The sequence below is a fragment of the Cavia porcellus genome, unplaced genomic scaffold (assembly GCF_034190915.1).
Source record: "Cavia porcellus strain 051 isolate PalLab524CR breed Dunkin Hartley unplaced genomic scaffold, mCavPor4.1 scaffold_12, whole genome shotgun sequence".
Taxonomy (NCBI): domain Eukaryota; kingdom Metazoa; phylum Chordata; class Mammalia; order Rodentia; family Caviidae; genus Cavia; species Cavia porcellus.
The window spans coordinates 75,989,310-76,008,217 of record NW_026947495.1 but is presented as its reverse complement, the minus strand read 5'-3'; the positions used below and the strand labels follow the sequence as shown (position 1 = coordinate 76,008,217).

At 48.0% G+C, this 18,908-nt stretch overlaps 2 protein-coding genes across 2 annotated transcripts in view; one reads left to right on the top strand and one right to left on the bottom strand.

The window, feature by feature from the left end:
* Stat1 (signal transducer and activator of transcription 1) overlaps positions 1–9,940 on the top strand; it is a 34,334-nt gene extending 24,394 nt beyond the window's left edge. Inside the window, exons 18-24 of the mRNA XM_003478777.5 lie at positions 29–78; positions 590–684; positions 1,499–1,644; positions 2,965–3,150; positions 3,946–4,021; positions 4,875–4,977; positions 8,248–9,940. Of these exons, the coding sequence (XP_003478825.4) occupies positions 29–78; positions 590–684; positions 1,499–1,644; positions 2,965–3,150; positions 3,946–4,021; positions 4,875–4,977; positions 8,248–8,262 (671 nt within the window). The 3' untranslated portion in view covers positions 8,263–9,940. The remainder of the gene's footprint in view (positions 1–28; positions 79–589; positions 685–1,498; positions 1,645–2,964; positions 3,151–3,945; positions 4,022–4,874; positions 4,978–8,247) is intronic.
* A 3,174-nt stretch (positions 9,941–13,114) lies between these two features.
* Positions 13,115–18,908, bottom strand: part of Gls (glutaminase) — a 70,132-nt gene continuing 64,338 nt past the window's right edge. Inside the window, exons 16-18 of the mRNA XM_063259454.1 lie at positions 18,180–18,256; positions 18,031–18,094; positions 13,115–15,609 (exon numbers count right to left, since the gene is read on the bottom strand). Coding sequence (XP_063115524.1) covers positions 15,453–15,609; positions 18,031–18,094; positions 18,180–18,256 — 298 coding nt within the window. The 3' untranslated portion in view covers positions 13,115–15,452. The remainder of the gene's footprint in view (positions 15,610–18,030; positions 18,095–18,179; positions 18,257–18,908) is intronic.

Sequence of the window (18,908 nt, the reverse complement as noted above, 5' to 3'; positions counted from 1 at the left end):
CCAACAAAGTGTTCTTGTGTCTATCTAGGTCCCAATGCTGCCCAGGACGGCCTCATCCCCTGGACTAGGTTTTGTAAGGTGGGTCCTGCCCGGGCGTGGGAGCCGCTGAGCTCTTCTTGCCGCCTGGCTTCAGGGCTCCCGCCTGCTCCTCTGGCTGCGGCAGGGAGCTGCTTGCTTGTTTTGGCATGGCTTTCTTTCCCCGAGGGTCAGCTGTTTTCTTTCCTTAACGCAGAAGTTGGGTCTCCAGGCCAGAGGCTGACAGGAAGCACCTGCTGAGTGATAAGATTCTTTCCCTTGCCCATCCCGGCCCCTGGCCCGGCAGTGTTTGGCTCTGTCTGTGTGAACCTCAAGCTCTGCCTGACCAGAGGGCCGGGGTGGTGTCACCCTGAGGTGTCCCCTGGCTGCCATTGCTGTTTGGAGAGGGAAGCAGAGCCTGGCTCGAGGGATCACTGGGAGGACCCAGGCCGGTCTGCTGCTGTGTGTTGGAGACTTCTGTCTGTGATAGTGGGGTGCTTCGCAAGTGAAACTCTGATGGGAGGGCACAGTGTGAGAAGTCACTGTTCCTAATGTGTGCATTTGTGTATTTCAGGAAAATATTAGCGATAAAAATTTTTCCTTCTGGCTTTGGATCGAAAGCATCTTAGAACTCATTAAAAAACACCTGCTGTCTCTCTGGAATGATGGGTAAGAGCAAAAGCCACTGACGATTGTATTTCTGAAACATTTTTGGTGCCCCTCTCTTGCTGCAAAACCCAGAAAAAGCCCGCAGGCGCATCATTTTGTCCCTTCCCAGAGACACGCTGCCTGGAGCAGTTCAGGTTCCACAGCAGCACATCAGGTTAAACGAACACTTTCTAATATAAAGCTGAGCTTTAAAAACAGATTCTGGGTGCCACCCAAGCATGCTTTCATTCAACAGAAGTTTCTTGAGCTCTTACATGGTCCCTAGGAAAGAATCAAAAGCCCTTTCTGCCTTGTAAATTATGCCTGGCTCGTCTCCAGATCAACTTATATTTTAGCAGAGGCTTTTATTTATTTATTTATTCATTTTTGGTACAGGGAATGGAACTGACGACCTCGCACTTGCCAGGTGTTTATGCCGCAGAGCTAAATCCCCAGCCCCTAAGAGGCTTTTAAATTGACTAGAAGTGCATGAATATGAAAATACATTGTCCGAGTTTTGGAGTTCAGTAGAAGAAATGCACACTTCCAGCCATTTTCATGGCCCGCACGGGGCTTGGAATGCTGCACGTGCTTCCTGAGTCTCTGTGCCGTCCTGTGGACCCCATACTCGTGTGTGTGTGTGTGTGTGTGTGTGTGTGTGTGTGTGTGTTTTCCCTTAATGTTAGCACACCCACACCTAAGTAGAAGGCGTCCTTAAGTGCCCGTTAAATATACTTTAAAACAGTGTGCAGGTCCTCACCCTGCAGTCCGCGCTGAGGCCCCTGCATTGTAAGGGGCTACGGAGACTGAAACCCTACGTCCTGTCCCCGCCCAGGTGCATCATGGGCTTCATCAGCAAGGAACGGGAGCGCATACTGCTCAAGGACCAGCAGCCCGGCACCTTCCTGCTGCGGTTCAGCGAGAGCTCCCGCGAGGGTGCCATCACCTTCACCTGGGTGGAGCGGTCACAGAACGGAGGCGGTGAGTGGCCGACCGGGGCACACGTGCAGCCCTCCCACCTCGTGTGGCACTGGGAGCTTTGGTCATGCGCTCGAGGCGCCCGTCCTTGCCCTAGCTGAGCCCCTAGGTAGGGCTTGGGGAGGCATCACTGATGTTGGGAGTCGCTGCCTGGAGCGCGTTGTGGACACAGTGACTTTGAAAGACAAGGCCAACCTGTTTCCTTTGTGTCCACCCTGTTACTGCGAATCAAGGATGTGAGTGAGTGTCCTTGCAGATCTTGGATGGGGTCCCACTTCCCACAGTGCCTGGGCACAGCTGAGGACTCCTGTGGGTTTCCTCCACCAGCACCCCCTTTTCAGAGCAGCCACAGGTTTCTCTGTTAGGCATTTGTGTTGTACTCCACGGCTCACAGACTGTTGCATGGTGCAGATGAGGAGGTGATCGTGGCAAGCCGATTGCTTTAGAGGGATGCTCACAGTTTGCTTAGAGGACTGGAGGAAAAGCTGATTTTCCCCAAATTTCAGGAGGGAGCTGCAAAAGGATGGGATGCTTTCTTGTTTGTTTTTCTTCTGTTGAAAAAGCAGGCGGGCTGAGTCCGAGCCTGGGACTGGCAGTCGCTGTGAGCCTGCCCACTTCCCCCTTTTCCTGGAAGGCCATTTCCTGAGCCCACTGAGAGGCGGAGTTAGCAAACCAAGAGAGGAAAGCACTTGGCAACCAGGAGAGTTTGGGGGCGGGAGGCACCAGCTACGAAGTGGGCGCACAGTGTGGTCAGCAGTTGTCCTGAGCTCTGGAGCACTAGATTCTGGGTCTGTTCAGAAACAGCTCTGGTTTAGGTCTGGGAATAAGAACATCAGGGAATTAAACTTACGACATTGAAGGTTAGAAGGAAAAGCAAGATGTGGGGTTTTCTTATCTCAAAAGTTGTTTTCTGTATTTAGTATCACTTGTTTTAATTAAGAACTGTGTTGTTCAATATGAAAAGAAAATGAGGTCGTCTCTCAGTAACCCTGTTTACGCCTGGAGTACCATGACCCAGGTTGTAGTTCGTTACTGCTCTGCTTGGTGAAGATGTGGGCATTTAAGGGATTCCTCAGCTACTTGGGGCCAGATCTATAAATCTTAAGTAGCGAATGACAGGTGCATTTTTGTGAGGGTGGAGGCTTCCTCTCTGCCCCTCTTCCTAAGGCTGGATTAGAATTAGGAATGAGGCGGCCTGCCCTGTGGATGGCTGCTTCTCCTCCATGTCAGACCTCCTCCTCCTGGGCTCCTGGCATCCCTAACCTCTGCAGGGTGTCGCCTCAGGCCGTTCTGTGGGGCTCACCCAGCTTTTCCGCCCTGTAGAACCTGAGTTCCACTCGGTTGAGCCCTATACCAAGAAGGAGCTTTCCGCCGTCACTTTCCCTGACATCATCCGCAATTACAAAGTCATGGCAGCGGAGAACATTCCAGAGAACCCCCTCAAGTACCTCTACCCAAACATTGACAAAGACCACGCGTTCGGAAAGTACTACTCCAGGCCGAAGGAGGGTGAGTGGGGAGTGGGCACGGCCCCCGCAGGGATGAGACAGCGCTGGGGGTGGTGACACAGGTGCGCCTGGCTGGTAACCAGCCATGGGCTTCCCATCCAGGGGTCTGGGCTGCAGTGAAACCTAATTCGGAGGTTAGCAGCCTGGACACTCCACTTCTGGTCTCATTACAGTATCACTTATTCCCCAGGAAAGGGGCCAGGGTTAAGAACCATGGCTGCCCAGTGTCTGCCAGGCAGCTCATGTTAAAACTGGGAAACTGAGGCCAGGAGAAGGGAGCCCCCACCCACGTTAGAGCACATGTTATTAGTGATTTATTACAGGAGGAGGCCTCGTCTTAGAATGTGAGTCTTTCTGGGTCTTTCTCCTTCTGGCTTGTCCCTGAGCCTCATTTTAAAAAGTTCAGCTTACAACCATCTGTGCCCGGAACACACCAACACCAGCACAGCTGATTGCTTTTCACGCCAGAAGCCTCACTAGGAGGATGGTGACACTGGTGTGGAGAGGCCCTCAGCCTACTGTGTGTCACCATCAGCACACAGAGAGCACCTCGCAGACTGTGCAGGAGAAGGTGCCCAGCCAGACACCTGCTGCAGTCACCTCTCCCCACCTCATCACTTCTGTATCCCCGCAGGAATGTCAGGTGTCCCGGGCAGAGAGCAGGGTTTGGACCTCTTCAGAGTCGCAGGACTCCTAAGCTGTCAGGGGCAACCGGAGAAGCTTCATCCCCAGCGTGACTGAGCTGTCACTTGTGGTTTCTGCTAACAGCACATGTGTGCCCTGTGCTTCCTTCCAGCCCCGGAGCCCATGGAGCTCGACGGCCCGAAGGGAACTGGATACATCAAGACCGAGCTGATTTCGGTGTCCGAAGTGTAAGTGAACACAGAAGAATGCATGTTCAGAGCCTCAGCCGCCTCTCGCCTGGCAGGGGCCTCTCCACTGTATTTTGTATTTGCATTTTGCTTTCCCCCTTGTAACCGCTCAGCTGTCACAGCCGGACTTCCAGGAGAGAGCCCAATTAGGGTCTGGTGTCCCTGCCTGCCAGCATTTTACTGCCTTTAAAAAAGCAAAACGCAAAACACAACCAAAAGCCAAAGTTGTATTGTAAGATATATAAATTCTCCCCAATCTGAAACTTGGAAAAAGTCAAAATAAAAATAAACTGTTTTTCAGTGGGAAAGTAGTTCTTTTCAATTGAAGAAAGGCCAGAGAATGATTGAGATCCATTTTCTCCACTTGCTTTTATTTTGTCGTTTCATTTCATAAAAGGTAGAGTTTTGGGAAGTCATTGTCAGTTATTTGGCCCGCAGCACTGTCTTGGGGTGAATGGATGTAGCCTTCATGTAAAAACCCTCTGTGGATCCGCTTTATCTGCATGCAGACCTCAAGGTAGGGACGAGGGACTCCCTGGGCACTTCTCAGGTGCTCTCTGTCCAGGGGCAGCTACAAGATGCTATCACCCAGGGTGGCGCTCACAGGAGGCGTCACCAGGCAGAAGTGCACAGATCCCTCTGGCTCTTGTTCCGCATACTCCCAAGGGGCCGGGCTGGGGACACTAACCTCCCACCCACCATCTCTACTCTCACAGATGTGTCTCAAGAGTGCGTGGACTTCCCTACATAAAAGTGCAAAGCGGTCGATCCCAGAGAGGATAAAACTGTCTAGATCTGCACCCCGCTTCCACAGTGCGAGTGTTGACACTCCCCTCTCCTCTCTCCTTTCCAGTCACCCTTCCAGACTTCAGACCACGGACAACCTGCTCCCCATGTCTCCCGAGGAGTTCGATGAAGTGTCTCGGTTCATGGTTCCCGTGGAATTTGACAGCATGGTGAGTACAGCAGCAGGGGCGTCCACCCGCTGTGACCGGTGCTCTCAGAGGCCGGCAGACCCCATGCACACCCCAAGCGTGCCAGGAGCAACTGTGGCAGAGCCGCAGAAAGGGCATTTGCTAGATGAGCCGGGATAAGTTGGAGCTGCTGTTTCAGCAGCCTCTTTCCTCAGCAGCACTCGTGATTCCTGCCATCCCTGAGGAAGCAGGTGACACTTCAGATACTTCGCTGCCCGCCGCCCCTCAAGTAGAAAGTTCTGTCCTTGTCGGAAGGTCACACGTGAGGGGATGTGTCCTTTCCTGAGAAGGTGATGTTTTAATTTGGCCAGTTATTTCATCCTGGTGTCTGAGTGAAGGTGTGTTATCCATAGGAAGGAGCCTTCTTGCAGGCTGTAATGCGATGGCCGATGGCTACAACAATTCGAGATACGTTTAGTTCGCAGGAGTGAAACACTCACTTGATATATATATATATATATATATGTATATTATAATTTGTTGAGAGCAAGCTTGGAGTGCTGGCTGCAAAACCTATGGCTTGCCCAGGACACAGTTCAGAGAGTGAAAGAGTCAGCGAGTTTTGAGGTAGAAATGGGAACCTGATTGTTTGCAAAACAGAGCTCTCCCTCTGGGGGAATGCTTTCAGTATGTCAAACAGTACTGTTTGCCTTTCAGCCTGAAATCCTTCCTCTTGAAGGTTGTGTTGGGTTGGCTGGAGATTTGCTGATGCTATTTAATTCAAAGCTCTTTTCCACATGGACCTCTTCCAGTTCATTTTTTAAGTTTATTTAATGCTTTATGGAAAAAAAAAAAAAAAGCCCTTTCCGAGTCACTACTGACCTTTCCTACCTGGTGTCTGGCAAGAATAAGCGCTCAGTAATGAACAAGGAAGTCAGGGACAGGGGGGAGAGAGGGCGAGGGGGTAGAGGAGAGAGGGCCAGGGTGTCTCCCACGTCTTCGCAGACCCGGGGCTGTTACTGGTGTGCTCAGGGGCTGTGTTTGTGCAGCCCCAGTGAAACCTGCTCCGACTCAGTTTCCCCTGCACAGCTGTCTCCATCCACTTTCCTAGCCTTACGCAGTGCAGGCTAAAACCCCTGGGAAGCCTACTTTTTTTTTTGTCTTTTTCGTCTTTTTCATTTTTATCGGTACCAGGGATCGAACTCACGACTGCCTGCTTGCAAGACAGGCGCTTATGCCACTGAGCTAAATCCCCAGCCCCAGAAGCCTACTTTCTTACACTGTGCTGAGTCCTGAGGATGAAAAGGTCACTTAAAAAGATGCTTAGTTGGGGTCTGTTGACAAATGCAGCTCTTCTCAGTGTATGGCAGCACCCCAACTGCTGTAGATAGTGCTTTATAAGCCTGGTGCAAAAAGAAAAAATGGAGAACATAAGCTACATCAGTGGAACAGAAACTTGAAGTTGTGTCATGACCACCACCACCGCCGCCAATGGACAGGGCACCTACTAAGCCCACGGACTGCAGATGTGGCTGCATTCCCAACTCCTCATGGACGTATCTGCATCCTGTTGTCTGTTTCATGCTCATCTGAAGAGGGTGGCAGTGTGGCCGCTGGCTGAGACGCCTGCCAGTGGCATTTCGCAGCAGAGTTCCAAAGCTGTCATCTCCCTGATGCCCTGTGACCTTGCCAAGAGAAGGGGGGTTAGCTCCGCCCTCTCTGTCCCCCTCTCTGTGTCCCTCTCGTCTTTCTCTCACACACAGACCACCTACAGAGCTAAAAGAGGCTATCACAGGAGCTGGGGATTTAGCTCAACGGCATAAGCGCCTGCCTTGCAAGCAGGCAGTCGTGAGTTCGATCCCTGGTACCAATAGAAACGAAAAAGACAAAAAAGAAAATGAAAAAAAAAAAAAGAGGCTATCACACAGGAGCTGTCTTCGTTAGACAAAATAAAAACCAGATTGGCCTCTGAGTCGGGGTGACACTCCCCCTCCCACTGTGGTTTCCCTGACCTTGTGATCTTCAGCCCTCCCACAGGAGGGTGCCAGAGACCCTAAGTCTGGAGGTCACAGCTCTGGGTCAAGGTGGCACCAGTCAGCCTTGGCCACAAGAGGACCACAAGCCGCCTAGGAAGCTGTTCAGGAGGGCAGAACATCAGTGTTCTCTGCAGCGGGACTTGAGTGTCCACTTAGCCAAGATTTCAGTACAACAGATTTTCCCTCTGGACTGCATCAGAGCCAGGCTACTTTCTGACAGTCCTTGGGGCAGAGTTCGGGGTCACAGGAGCACAACTCTGCCTGCTAGGCCCTGGCAGCCCACTTAATAGACAAAGACCTTGCAATTTCAAGACGTTAAGCAGCATCTTACAGTCACGCAGTGAAGGATCTGAATCTAGGCTCCTTCCTTTTCTCTCCCCACACCTGAAATCCACCACCCAACTCCAGCTTTGTATGGTTGAAGAGGCTGCAATACAGGCAGCCTTCAGACCCACTGCGTGCCACCCGTGGCTGGGCCCTAGGAACAGGGAGACTCTTGCAGAGGTGACGGTCTTGTGCTCCTGGCACCAGGGCTGGAGCGTTCTTTGCTGGGGAGCTGTTCTGTGCATTGTCTGTTCAGTGGTGTCCCTGGCCTCTGCCTACGTGATAGACAGCAGCACCCCCACACACACACACACACACACACTGTCATGACAAACAGCAGAGTCTTTGACATCAAAGGGGACAGAATAGGCTCTGAGGTCTTCTGGTCTGGGGAAGGATGAGTGCAGCAGTCAGGGAACTGGAGGCAGCAAATGGACCACAAGTCACCCTCTTGGGGCAGCTGGGCAGAGGCACTGTGGGGGGTGGAGGGTCTTAGGGATTCTGCTTCCCTGGCTCAGATACATTTGTTTATTTGTCCCGCTGAGTGACCTTTAAGTGAAAGTCATCGTTGCCCTCTCATCCCTCTCCTCTGGCATACAGATCAGCATTTCTTCACCCTTGTTTTACATGAGCAGGTCTGTCACACTGCTCTGTCTCCAGACTTGCAGAACAGCAGAAAGTTTTCTGCCGTCTGGGTGGATTCACTGAGCTAAGCCAGCTGGCTATAGAGTAATAATCCACCGGCTTAGGTGATATGAATGGTCTTGATTACTCCAGGAAAATGCACAGGATGTGCTGAGGGCCCTCTGATGCCACGGTGGGTGTTTGCTTGCTGTTGTTGGAAGTGTCCTCCTGCCGCCCTGTTCCAGAGCGGACAGTAATGTTAAATATGTGAACCTGCAGGTTGCAGGATTGGTGCCCTGATTTTAACCACGTTTTATCTTTCTTACAGATGAATGCAGTCTAGAGCGTGAATTTTTCTCATCTTTGGCGACGTTTTTCCTTCCCACCTGCGATCCCCTCACGCTCCTCTGTCCCCTCACGTCCCATGTTTCTAGGGAAATGAAAGAAAAGACAAGAAACTGCAACCTGTGGTTGCCAGTGAATATTCTTCTAATTCAAAAACTGCCATCCTGGAGGACTTCATGCATCTGGCTGATGGTGACATTGAAAGACTCTCCACAGAGGGGATTTGCAAAAACACCCAGAGACCCTGAAATCTCACGACTCCAATGAGAGTCCTCTGGGAAAGGTGAGAAGTTTGGCAGCATCTGAAAATGCTTTGAAGTCAGTGCCTGAGAGTGACAGTCGCCAGACAGATAGATACGGTTAGGTGGGGAGCTTGCTGTAGGAGGGGGAATTTCTGCTCTCGAAAGTTCTATGCGATCTCTCTGCTTTAAGTATGGCTAGAAGTTTTGCATCATTTTATCTGTGGAATAAGTCAAAGCCAGTTAAATGGTACATGAACACTTTATCATAGAGGTACCAGTCTCCTGTCTGGGTAGGAGATTGTGAACTAAAGATAAATTCTGTCTTGAGGAAATTAGGGTTTTTGTCAGTTATGGCTAATGCAGTTGGCTAATAAGCAGTAGAAGAGAGTCCATGAGTACTCCTTTCTGCTTAATCTTGAATATCCAAAGCTGAGTCTTTTCTGCTTTTGTCATGGTCACCAGTGAGTAAAACTGTGGCATTTTAGCAAGAGCCAGCCCATGAGCAACATCTCCCTTGAGGGAAATCTCCTTTTTTAAAAACTTAAAATTATTTATAGATGTAGACAAACCCACAAATTGAACTCATGTTTCTTCAGTAATCTCTTAGCCATACAGTTGAGAATGGCGCAGGAAAAGTAGTAGCTGGCAACTCGAATCATTAATGAGAAATAATGCAAGAACCCAGTAATGAAAATTCATGTCCTATGTACCTGCACTGAGAACTGCATATTCTTCCGCGATAAATGTGTTTTCCTGACCATCACCCTTGCGAATGGCTCCGTGATCAGTCCTGTGCCGCTTCCATGCCTCTCTGGATGCATGGTGGCGTGTGGCATGCTGCGTGTGCAGTGTACCCTTCCTTTCCTCCTCACCTCTGACACCCAGTGCTTCTGGGCTGTCAAGAGGGATCCGCCGCCGACAGCTGAATACCTGGTGTCTCCCTCGTCAGCTCTGTAACCGCAGTGTTGTAGAAATGCTTTGTGTTTCTTGGGTGGAGATAAAGTGTTCTTGAAAGCTGTTTTAAGAGCTGAGCTAATATCCATATTGCATTAAACAATCTGTGCGTCGTTTAGAGCTACACCAGAATCAAGGCCTCCTCTCTGTTTTTACCTAAGAGACCATGAACCTGGCTGGAATTCGGTTCACTTTCTAAACAGAAATAAGAAACATTATATTTTAAGCAATACTTTTTTTAATTGCTGGGATTTAATCGTTTGCCGTATTTTCATCCTGCGAGAATGATGCAGCATGCTTTTGTTCCACTGCCAAAGACGGAGGCTTGGTTTACTTGAAAGAAGTATTGAAATTTTAATGTTAGTCTTTTGTGAGCATTTAGTACAAAGATTTTTAAAATTGCTGGCCTTGTGAATTGGTTTAATATTGACCTCATTTATATATCAGTCCTTGTTTGAAAATAAGATGCATACTGCTGTTTTTCTACTTGTCATTCTTATTTGCCGTGCTTCTAATAAGAGTTTGTATTCTTGTATAACTGACCACCGTAAACCACTGGCCAGATCCTGGCCGCAGGGCGGTTGCTTTTCCGACACTGGCTGGCATGGTACTTGGAGTGCAGTGACAGGGCTGAAAGGTATTTAAGGCCATTCTCCCTTCTGGGGATGCAAGCCCACTCACTAAGCAAGCTGTCACCTTAATAAAACCTTGCTGCTTTTTCCTTTAAGAAAAAAAAGTGCGTGGCAGGAGAGGGGACACATACAGTACCTATGTACCACTTGGGATAAACCTCTCATTTTTAAGCAAAGAATTTTCTGAGAGGCATCAACTAAGCAAAATGTATTTGCCTGCAAACTAAAGCGTAATCTGAAGGCAAGTCTTAAGGAACAAAGCAGTTCTTGGTGACATCCAATTGTCCCAAGGGAAGGACAGGAAAAAACTAGAGAACGTTTTAAAAATTCTTGTAGCTGTCACTGAAACTTGGGTGCTGCTCGCACAGTAAAGCCTATTTACCGGAGTGGTGGTGTTCTTTGGTTAAGATTCATTAATTTATTAGTCCATCAAAGATACATACATCGAGCTGCCATGAGCCAGGCACTGGTGAGATGTTTGGGAAATGCTGGTGACAATCCTAAGATACCATAAGAGCCTCCATCAGATCTTCTAGTGCAGTCACCTTGCTTATTAATGCAAACATAGCCAAAAATTACAAATATGGTAAATGTAATATGTAAAAATTACTGTTTCAAAGAAATGACACTTAAATCCATTTTTGGAAGGCTCAAGATAAATCAGTATTGTCTTTAGAGCCTTCTCAGAGAAGTTAATTGAGCTCATCCTGATCCCTTCCAAGGTTTGGTGAGCTGAGTTCAGGTGATATTTATTATAGTCACTAAGAAATGCTTTTCTTGATTTATTGTCCAAAAAGGAACCATAGTTATGTGAATATACAAGAAGCCAAGGCTGCCTGAAATGTAGGGTGCTGTAGAGAACCTCTCGTCACACTACTGGGTTCTTCTGATGCCTCTGTGACACCTTCCCGTGGCATCTGTCGACAGCCTTTCCCGTTTCTTGATGCATTATTATCGCGGTGCTCGCCTGGCTCACCTCACTGACCTCAGAGCGGGCTTTTCATTGACCATTCAGAGAGGCAGCAAGGGGTCTGGCTGCCCACACGCTGTCCTGGAGCTGGGCTCAGGGTTAGGAACATAAATAGAACCCCTTTCATGCCTCCCATCCCATGATCTCATTCCTGTTTTAAACAGCTTGCTTAATTTTCCAAGTTATCTCATCCCAAAACATACATACCTCAGCTAATTGGGTAAATCACTTCCTTTCGGGACATAACTGTAAAAATCACCTTTCCCCCAAAGCCATGTTCTAATGGCTACCTAATACAGCAGTGGGCTGCTTCCCTGAACCCTGCTCTATGATTTATGCATCTACTGTGACTTACAAATTTTATTGTGAGGATTAGTAAAACTAAGAAGTTTATCCTCACCCTCAGAAAGTCCCGCAAAAATAAAATGATCATGTTGTACAGCAGCAAATGCAAGTCTTCAGGGCCAGGTCACCTGGTCTCCGCTCTCCAGGCTGCCCTCCCGTGACCCTCGGTGGGCGTCTTCGTACTCAGCTGGAGTTAATCACGCACCAGGAGGGAATGTCGCAGGACTTACACCTGTCCCTGCAGCTCAGCAGAGCCAGGCTCAGTGGCACACACCTGTAATCGCAGCATGCGGGAGCCCGAGGCAGGAGGCTGCCAAGTTCGAGCCCAGCCTGAGCTGCTTAACAATTCAGCAAGACCTTAGCCTAAAATTTTAAAATTGTTAAAAAGGGCTGAGGAACTAGGTCAGTGTAAAAGCTCTAGGTTCTCAGTATTACAAAAAAAAGAAAAAGCATCAAAACCACCTTGGTGGAGGAGAAGCCTAAGTCACTGTGCATTCAATGGGCAGGGTCAGGCCTGGCTTGAGAGTTCTGTATGGTGAGTGGGCCAGGGATGTGAGGGATTCTGGTATCTCTTCCATTCCTACAATATGCAGACCCTGTGTAATCCAATTAAGATGACACTTGAATGGTTTTAGGAAGCTGTTGCTTCAGTTTCTGACATGTAAACTTCTGTGCCCTGGGAAGTCATAGCCTTTTGGTTTGAGGCCTCTACCCAGCAGACATTCCCAGAGCTGAGTGGCTCTGCCACCCCTATGCTGGGCTCATCTTTTACAGAGAACACTGTGTGAGGAAACAGGAGACTGTGATGGCTTTAGAGATTAGGCATCAGTACCAGTACCTCACTAGCCTTATTTGCAATGCTTAGAGCCAATTGGAGAGAGAAGGAAATACCGTATCAGCGCTGTACATACCAGTATATGGAAGCACATCTCCATTTAACCAGTGTTACAGCAGCTGTTCTGCATTCAAGGGGAGTCGCTCAAATTGTTTCCTATAAGGATGGCAGAGCAGTGGCTCCTACAGCTGAGCAGCTCAGTCTGTGACAGAGAAGCTTGATAATGGAGGGCCTGGTGTTGACGGGGCTCACCCCTTCTTTGAGGTTGGAGACCCCCCACACACCCCTGAAAGGTTACCTGAGGTTCCCATGCAGGAGCAAGGCAGGAGCTTGGGCACACCACGTGGCCCAGCACAGGGCCCAGCGTGGCAGCTGGTTTAGCTCTCCATGCAGATTTCAAGGCTCGGTGAAAACTGCCTTTCGTTTCTTTAAAGAACATACCCAGGAGTGGCTTCACAAGCACTTAGCTACTCTGTAAAAACCTCAAAACTGTAAGAGGAAAGAGGACTGGAAACATCTCCCATCCCCTTCTCTTTAGGATGAACTAACACCTTGCATGCTGCCTGGGACACAGTAAACAAATGGATCTGAGAGGTGGGGATGGGTGCGGGGCTGCAATCCCAGCCACTCTTAAGGCTGAAGCAGGAGGATTGCAAGTTTCAGGCAAGCCTTTGCAATGCAGTGGCACCCTGCCTCAAAATAATTAAAAGGACTGGCACTCTAGCTTTGGTTGAGTGACCCTGGGTTTGACCCTCTGTGTCATTAAAAAATATTATTCAAACCAGCTGTATATGCTAGCTGTGTTCAGCAGATTCCCAACCCAGTGTCAAAGAGAAGACGTTTGTTTTAAAAAGATTCATTTTCCACACAAGTTTTCTATTTTTTGATACATGTATTTATTATGCTGTAAAAAGCAACACTACCTGATTTCATTTAAAATAAATGTTTCCCAATTTCAGAATACTTACAATTTATAGTTTCAAGATTAGAGTCACTTTGGGAGAAGTTGGAAGCAAATACATTCATAGCTGTGTAATCCCCGGGGAGAATCTTAAGTCCAACAGCCAAGGTAGGTCACTGGTCCCCTGCAGGACAGACAACCTCGTGAACAGTGAGTCCTGCTGGGCAGTAGGGGTGGGGCGGGAAAACACAGCAGATCCACGGGATGCACTGATCAGAGCCGAGACCAACCAAAACAGCAGTGTATACAAAGCTTTAAATCAACAGGACCATGTAAAGCTCTCATGATACACAAAAAGCCCAGGAGATCTGGAGCCACAACTAAACTCTTTGGAGCTTACTGACGGCAGCAATTAACAGCACATTCAAACAGCATTGACCTCAAATGTACTTATTATTACTAGCCAGTAGCAAAAATCCAGAGCAGACGGGCATGTGGTCAGAAATAACAGGGTTAATGTGGGCACACTGGGCTACATCACAAAGACTGTACAAAACAGTTTTGATCTGAAAAAAAAGATGAAAGCTCTCTTTGTTCCCAGATAGCTGAACCTCTTGTTATTAGAGAAAAGCCTCAGAATCACTGGTAGTTTTGAAACCACCCTGTGGAACCACCTTTCAGGCAGGCTGGGCCGGCAGAGCCGCCCTCTGTGCAGTTATGGGTTTTTGCCCACAGCTGGGTGGCCATGTGCGCGTGCAGGGCTCGCCAGGCCCAGGTGTCACCTAGGAGAGGTGCTGTCCCGGAATGAAGCGGAGGTCAGAGCACGAGGCTGCTGGGGTGAGTGCGTGTGTGCTGGCGGGCTGATAAATCTCAGAGCAGCAGGTCATGCAGAGGAGGGCAGTGGCCGGTGTGGTAACAGCTAGATTTGGGTAGTTGCGAATTTGGTTCATTTTGCTAAACACAGCTTCAGAAAGGTCTATGGGAGGTAGGGGATAACACATGCTCAGGATCAGAAATCCTCACTTACCCCTGTAGCTCTCTGAAGCGTAACGATAAAATGCATGTGCAATTCCTAGAAAGTTATTTCCACTCCGAAGGTCCCTTTTACCTGCTTTTTAAATCATGAATTACGTCCCTTAGAGACATGATGCATCTTGATTTAAAATGAAATGGCCTTTTCTTATTATTGAGCTACAGAGCCCACCGAAAATTATACAATAGAAAATCAGAAGACATCTGGCGGGGGGGGGGGGGCCAGTGGTTCCCTAAAGAGCACAAATATCTTGGTGCAGACTTTTAATGACAGGTTCCTAGAAACAAGTGGTGTGTGTGGTTCCCATATCACCTGAACGACTTTGGGAGTGTACACATGTCTAAATGTGTCTGTGATGTCTTTGAGAGCTGGAGAAGCACATGCCTGCGTTGTAGACATACGGAGTCGTCTCCGGTCCAACCTCTACAGACAAATGGTGAAGTTCTGGTTCTGATGCCAGAAATGCGAGGCGTTTTCTGACTGTGGAAACACGAAAACTGCATAGTTTGCCAGCACTCCCTGAGCCAGCCAGAGGGAAGAGGCAGATAGCTAATGCCTGAGGGCAGAGGCTGGACTACGGGGACGTAGAAAAAGGAAGGTTTTGTTTTTTTTTTTTTTTTCAAAAGTATAACTATATTCTCACATGTATTTTGGTCACCAAACATATCTTAAACAAATTCCCTGATAAAGTCTAATCTGAATTTCCCTATCCTACCAACAGTTGTTAACTATTACAGTTTTTAAAGGGTCACATAATGAATTGAGGGTGATAGGAGACAATAACACTCAACTGTAAGTGCATGTTGATGTTCAAACACTCGAACTAAATCTAAATTTGAAGTCTTGAAAATTACACGGTTTGCTTCTACAGACAGCCTGAACCCCGTGGGACAGACTGTACAACAGAGCTCAGGTGGTAAATGTGCACCAGCAGGTCATCACCGTAAATGGCAGGTTCACAACACACACACACACACACATACATCATGAAGACCACACGTTTAAGCTAGCAGTGGTAACTGTTTCTTTTACATCGAATTATACAATGCACGAGGTAAATATTGCTCACATTATGGAGGGAGACTATTTTATTTCTATTTTTTCCCCAAAAAGATCAGATTTGTCTTGTGCGCACAATGAAGGAAACTCCAGTAACACTGAAATGAACAAATGTTGTAAAAATATACATCACTACCAGGTAGAAATACACACGTTCTTCATAATCATTTTCCACAATTAAATAGGTAAGTGACTTAAACCTTGGGGTTGAGGACCATTATAATAGTCCATCAAGATTCTTGTGGACCGTTTGATTTTCCTTCCCATTGTCAGAATCTCCTTGAGGCGTGTACTGGGTTTGGTATTCCTGGAGGATTTTAAATACGTCGTGGTGTCCAAAGTGCAGTGCTTCATCCATGGGAGTGTTATTCCATCTAGAACAAGTGACACAGATGACAGGTGGGAGGGGGTTCTATATAAAGGTGACCACCCCGAATTCTGACCTTCTCAGGGCAGGCTACCTCACCATTCAAACTTCCTACTCAAGTATAAATTAATAGGGAGACGTAGAAAGGGATTTATAATCCAAAAAGTGGTCTCAGAAACAAGCTGGGATGTGAGGAAAAGGATCCCGTTTGCACACCCAGCTGTTTATTGGGGATCTCTGTGAGCGAAGTCCTATTGTTGACAGATAAAATAGACACACCTAGATTTCTGGAATTACAGCTTCATGGAAAGCCCAATAGATCTCCTTTGAAAAAAAAATGGTAAAAAAATTTTTTTCAGGTAAATATCATGCACCATCCTAGCCTTTGACAAAAAGTTGATGATCGCATCAATTCAAAGATCACATTAAATCTCAGAAGTCTGGCGATGATCATTCATGAGAGTTTAAAATACACAGCGGAGGGGCAGGACTGGCCCACTGAAAGTGAGGTCTTCATCGGCTCCAGCCTGGATGGGAAGGAGGCCCGGCCTGGACCCCAGCTGACTGGAGGACTAACTTGCCCTCAGGCCTCAGTGTGCTCAGCAGAGCAGCTGAGGGAGGAAGCAGAGTGCGGAGAAGAAAGAGTCATCAGCGGTGGCTCCAGCTAAGCCTTTCGCAGACAGCACCGCACAGCGCGGGGCTTCAGGAAAGGAGGGTGCAGCCCAGGTGCCCTCACACTTTGCTAAGGGTGACACCCGCTTTCTGCTCCTCCCTGTGGCGGCTGGGCTCATCCCCGCCCCCACTGCACTCTTCCCTGAAGCCCCTTTTTGTCTCCTCCTTTTTCCATCTCCTCAACCTTTTAGCCTCTCAGAGGGGTCACAGGGTACAACCATCAGGTGCTAAAATTCTTAACCTTTTTGGTAACCTTAATTTTTAAAATCAGGTAAGTAGCACTTTTTATGTGTGTCTTCGTCTTCCTCGGAGCAGAATCCCTGGTGCTTTGCTTCCCTAACGCCTGCATTAGTTTGGGAGTCAGTGGTTTTACACAGGAACTTTGCAGTCGTTTTCAACAGCAGGTGATACATGTGAGTTTTTGTAAACAGTGCCAAGTGCAAGTTAACCCTTTCCATGAATTAAGAAAAGGGATTACCTTGGGTTTCCAGCTTCCCCTGTGCAGTGAGCTACCAGTGAGCTACTAAGCTAGCTTTGCCTGTAAAATGGTATTGTTACTTTCACAATCATAGAGGCTACTTTTGGGGACGGGGATTTCAAGTATCCAAAATACAGTAATGCAGATTTAATACTCCAGGGAGTATTAAATACTGCTTCAATCAGAATTGAAAATACAAAGAAACACTTTATACTTTCTTGCTCTAGATAGAGCTGGGATGGGCATTACAAGTGGCATGACACCTTGCTGAGCCTTTGGAGTCAGGTCTTTTTTAATAATATAGGGCTACTACTAGATAATTGAATTGTTACCACACTTACAAAATGCCTAACAAGTTTTTAGGCATTGGCGTTGTACCTTTTCTTAGTTGTTGTAAGGTGAACCATTAAGACCCAGGCCTCAGCAGTGACAGCTGTAAACAGATCTAATCTCCCTGCCCCAAACTTAAAACAGCTCCCATTTCTCAAACACAACCCCAAATGCCTGCCTGCCACCAGCTAGATTTCTCCACCAAACACTTTTTCCTTGTAAATTCTTCAAAATCTCTGTTCCCATCCTGGCTGGTTCATCCACTCCACAATGTCCAAGCACATGAGGACAGAGGTCACTCTCAGACAGTGCAGACCTCAGTGGCCCCAGTACCGCTGCCCAGCCCCTGGGCAGACAGTATTTGCTGCGCCGGAATAGCAGTTTGCAGGTGAGCCCCGAGGAGAGGGAGAGAAAGGCACAGACTATTCCCCTGCTGACGGAACGCCTTTCTCCACCTTCCCCGCCTCCAGCCTCATGCTCCCCAAAGCCCTCACTGAAACAGCCTTCACAAAGCCACCTCAGACAGATCCCACTGAAATCCAGGATTTCAACAAAACCCAAGATACTCACTTTGAGCTCTGTACCACTAGGTTTCTTACACGGGTACCGCTACACGTTTCTATAAATGCTCATCTTATCAGCCGTGTGTGCAGTTAAAAGCCCCAAGAGGACAGAAACCCTGCGTTCCCTTTCCAAACACAAAAAAACTCTTCAGACTGTATCGACTGATAGGAAAAGCTGAAAATTTCTCAATGAGCTACAACTGAATTAAGAAAGGGTAAGATATGAAACAGGATACAGGAGAGGGAATAATTACGCTGTCTGTACAAGACAACGAGATAGATTCAAGAAGGCCACAGGGGTGCGCATGCCATTCCAGAACACTCCAGTCCTGCGCCAGAAACACCTGACCTGCCAATCACGTTAGACAGGAACATATATGCTCACCTGTCTTTGGGGAAAGGGTTCACTTTGCAAGCTTCCAGCAAAAATTTAACAACTTCAACGTGACCTAGAGCCACCCAAAACAGAAACGAGATTTTAGTTTGGGGTAGAAATGAAGTCTGGGGGGAAATGAGGAGTGGCTCATGTATTACCCTCTGCAGCAGCTACGTGGAGTGCTGTTCTAGAATCGTAGTCCCGCTGCTCCATGTCCATGGCTGACAACGCAAACCTGAAAGATTCATAAGCGTAGCTATTCGTTCTGCACGAAATACGCTGAATTCACACCTACAGCATTTACCCGATGGGTCCAGCTAAGGGCGTCTGAGGTGCCAATCCTCACCTGATTCAGTAACGGTAAAAGCCCAACCCACCTAGGACACAGATGTCCTGCCTGGGCAAAGGCTACTTTGCCTCTTCCTTAGCTTGGCTATTTTGGGGTAAGATGAAATACTAACCATCTCAAACATGACACTCAAACTCAACATGACACCGCTGTGCCCAAGTTTAGAGGCTGTGTCTCAAAGGGCAAAGAACTAGCATCTTAAGTGATATTTTCACTAAGACTTCTGTTGTGTAACAGACACTTTACAGTTTGCATGTACTAAGGAGATATGAAAGAAGCATGGAAACAGCCTGGACACTTTCCACTTGAAAGGTGAGGTGCAGTCCTATGCGAGCACCTTATGTTAGTGAAATGTTAGCAAACCATTACTATGAGTTGGCCACTTCCCACTGGGGAAACAGATCTGGGCTTTTCTAGCAGACAGAAAAAGGTAAGACTGGCTAGCAGGCCTTCCGCGTTACAGACGAGGATTGAGTGTACACTGTTAGATAATTTCTACCGGAGGGAATGGCAGTGAATCCTTACTGTGTACTTGTCC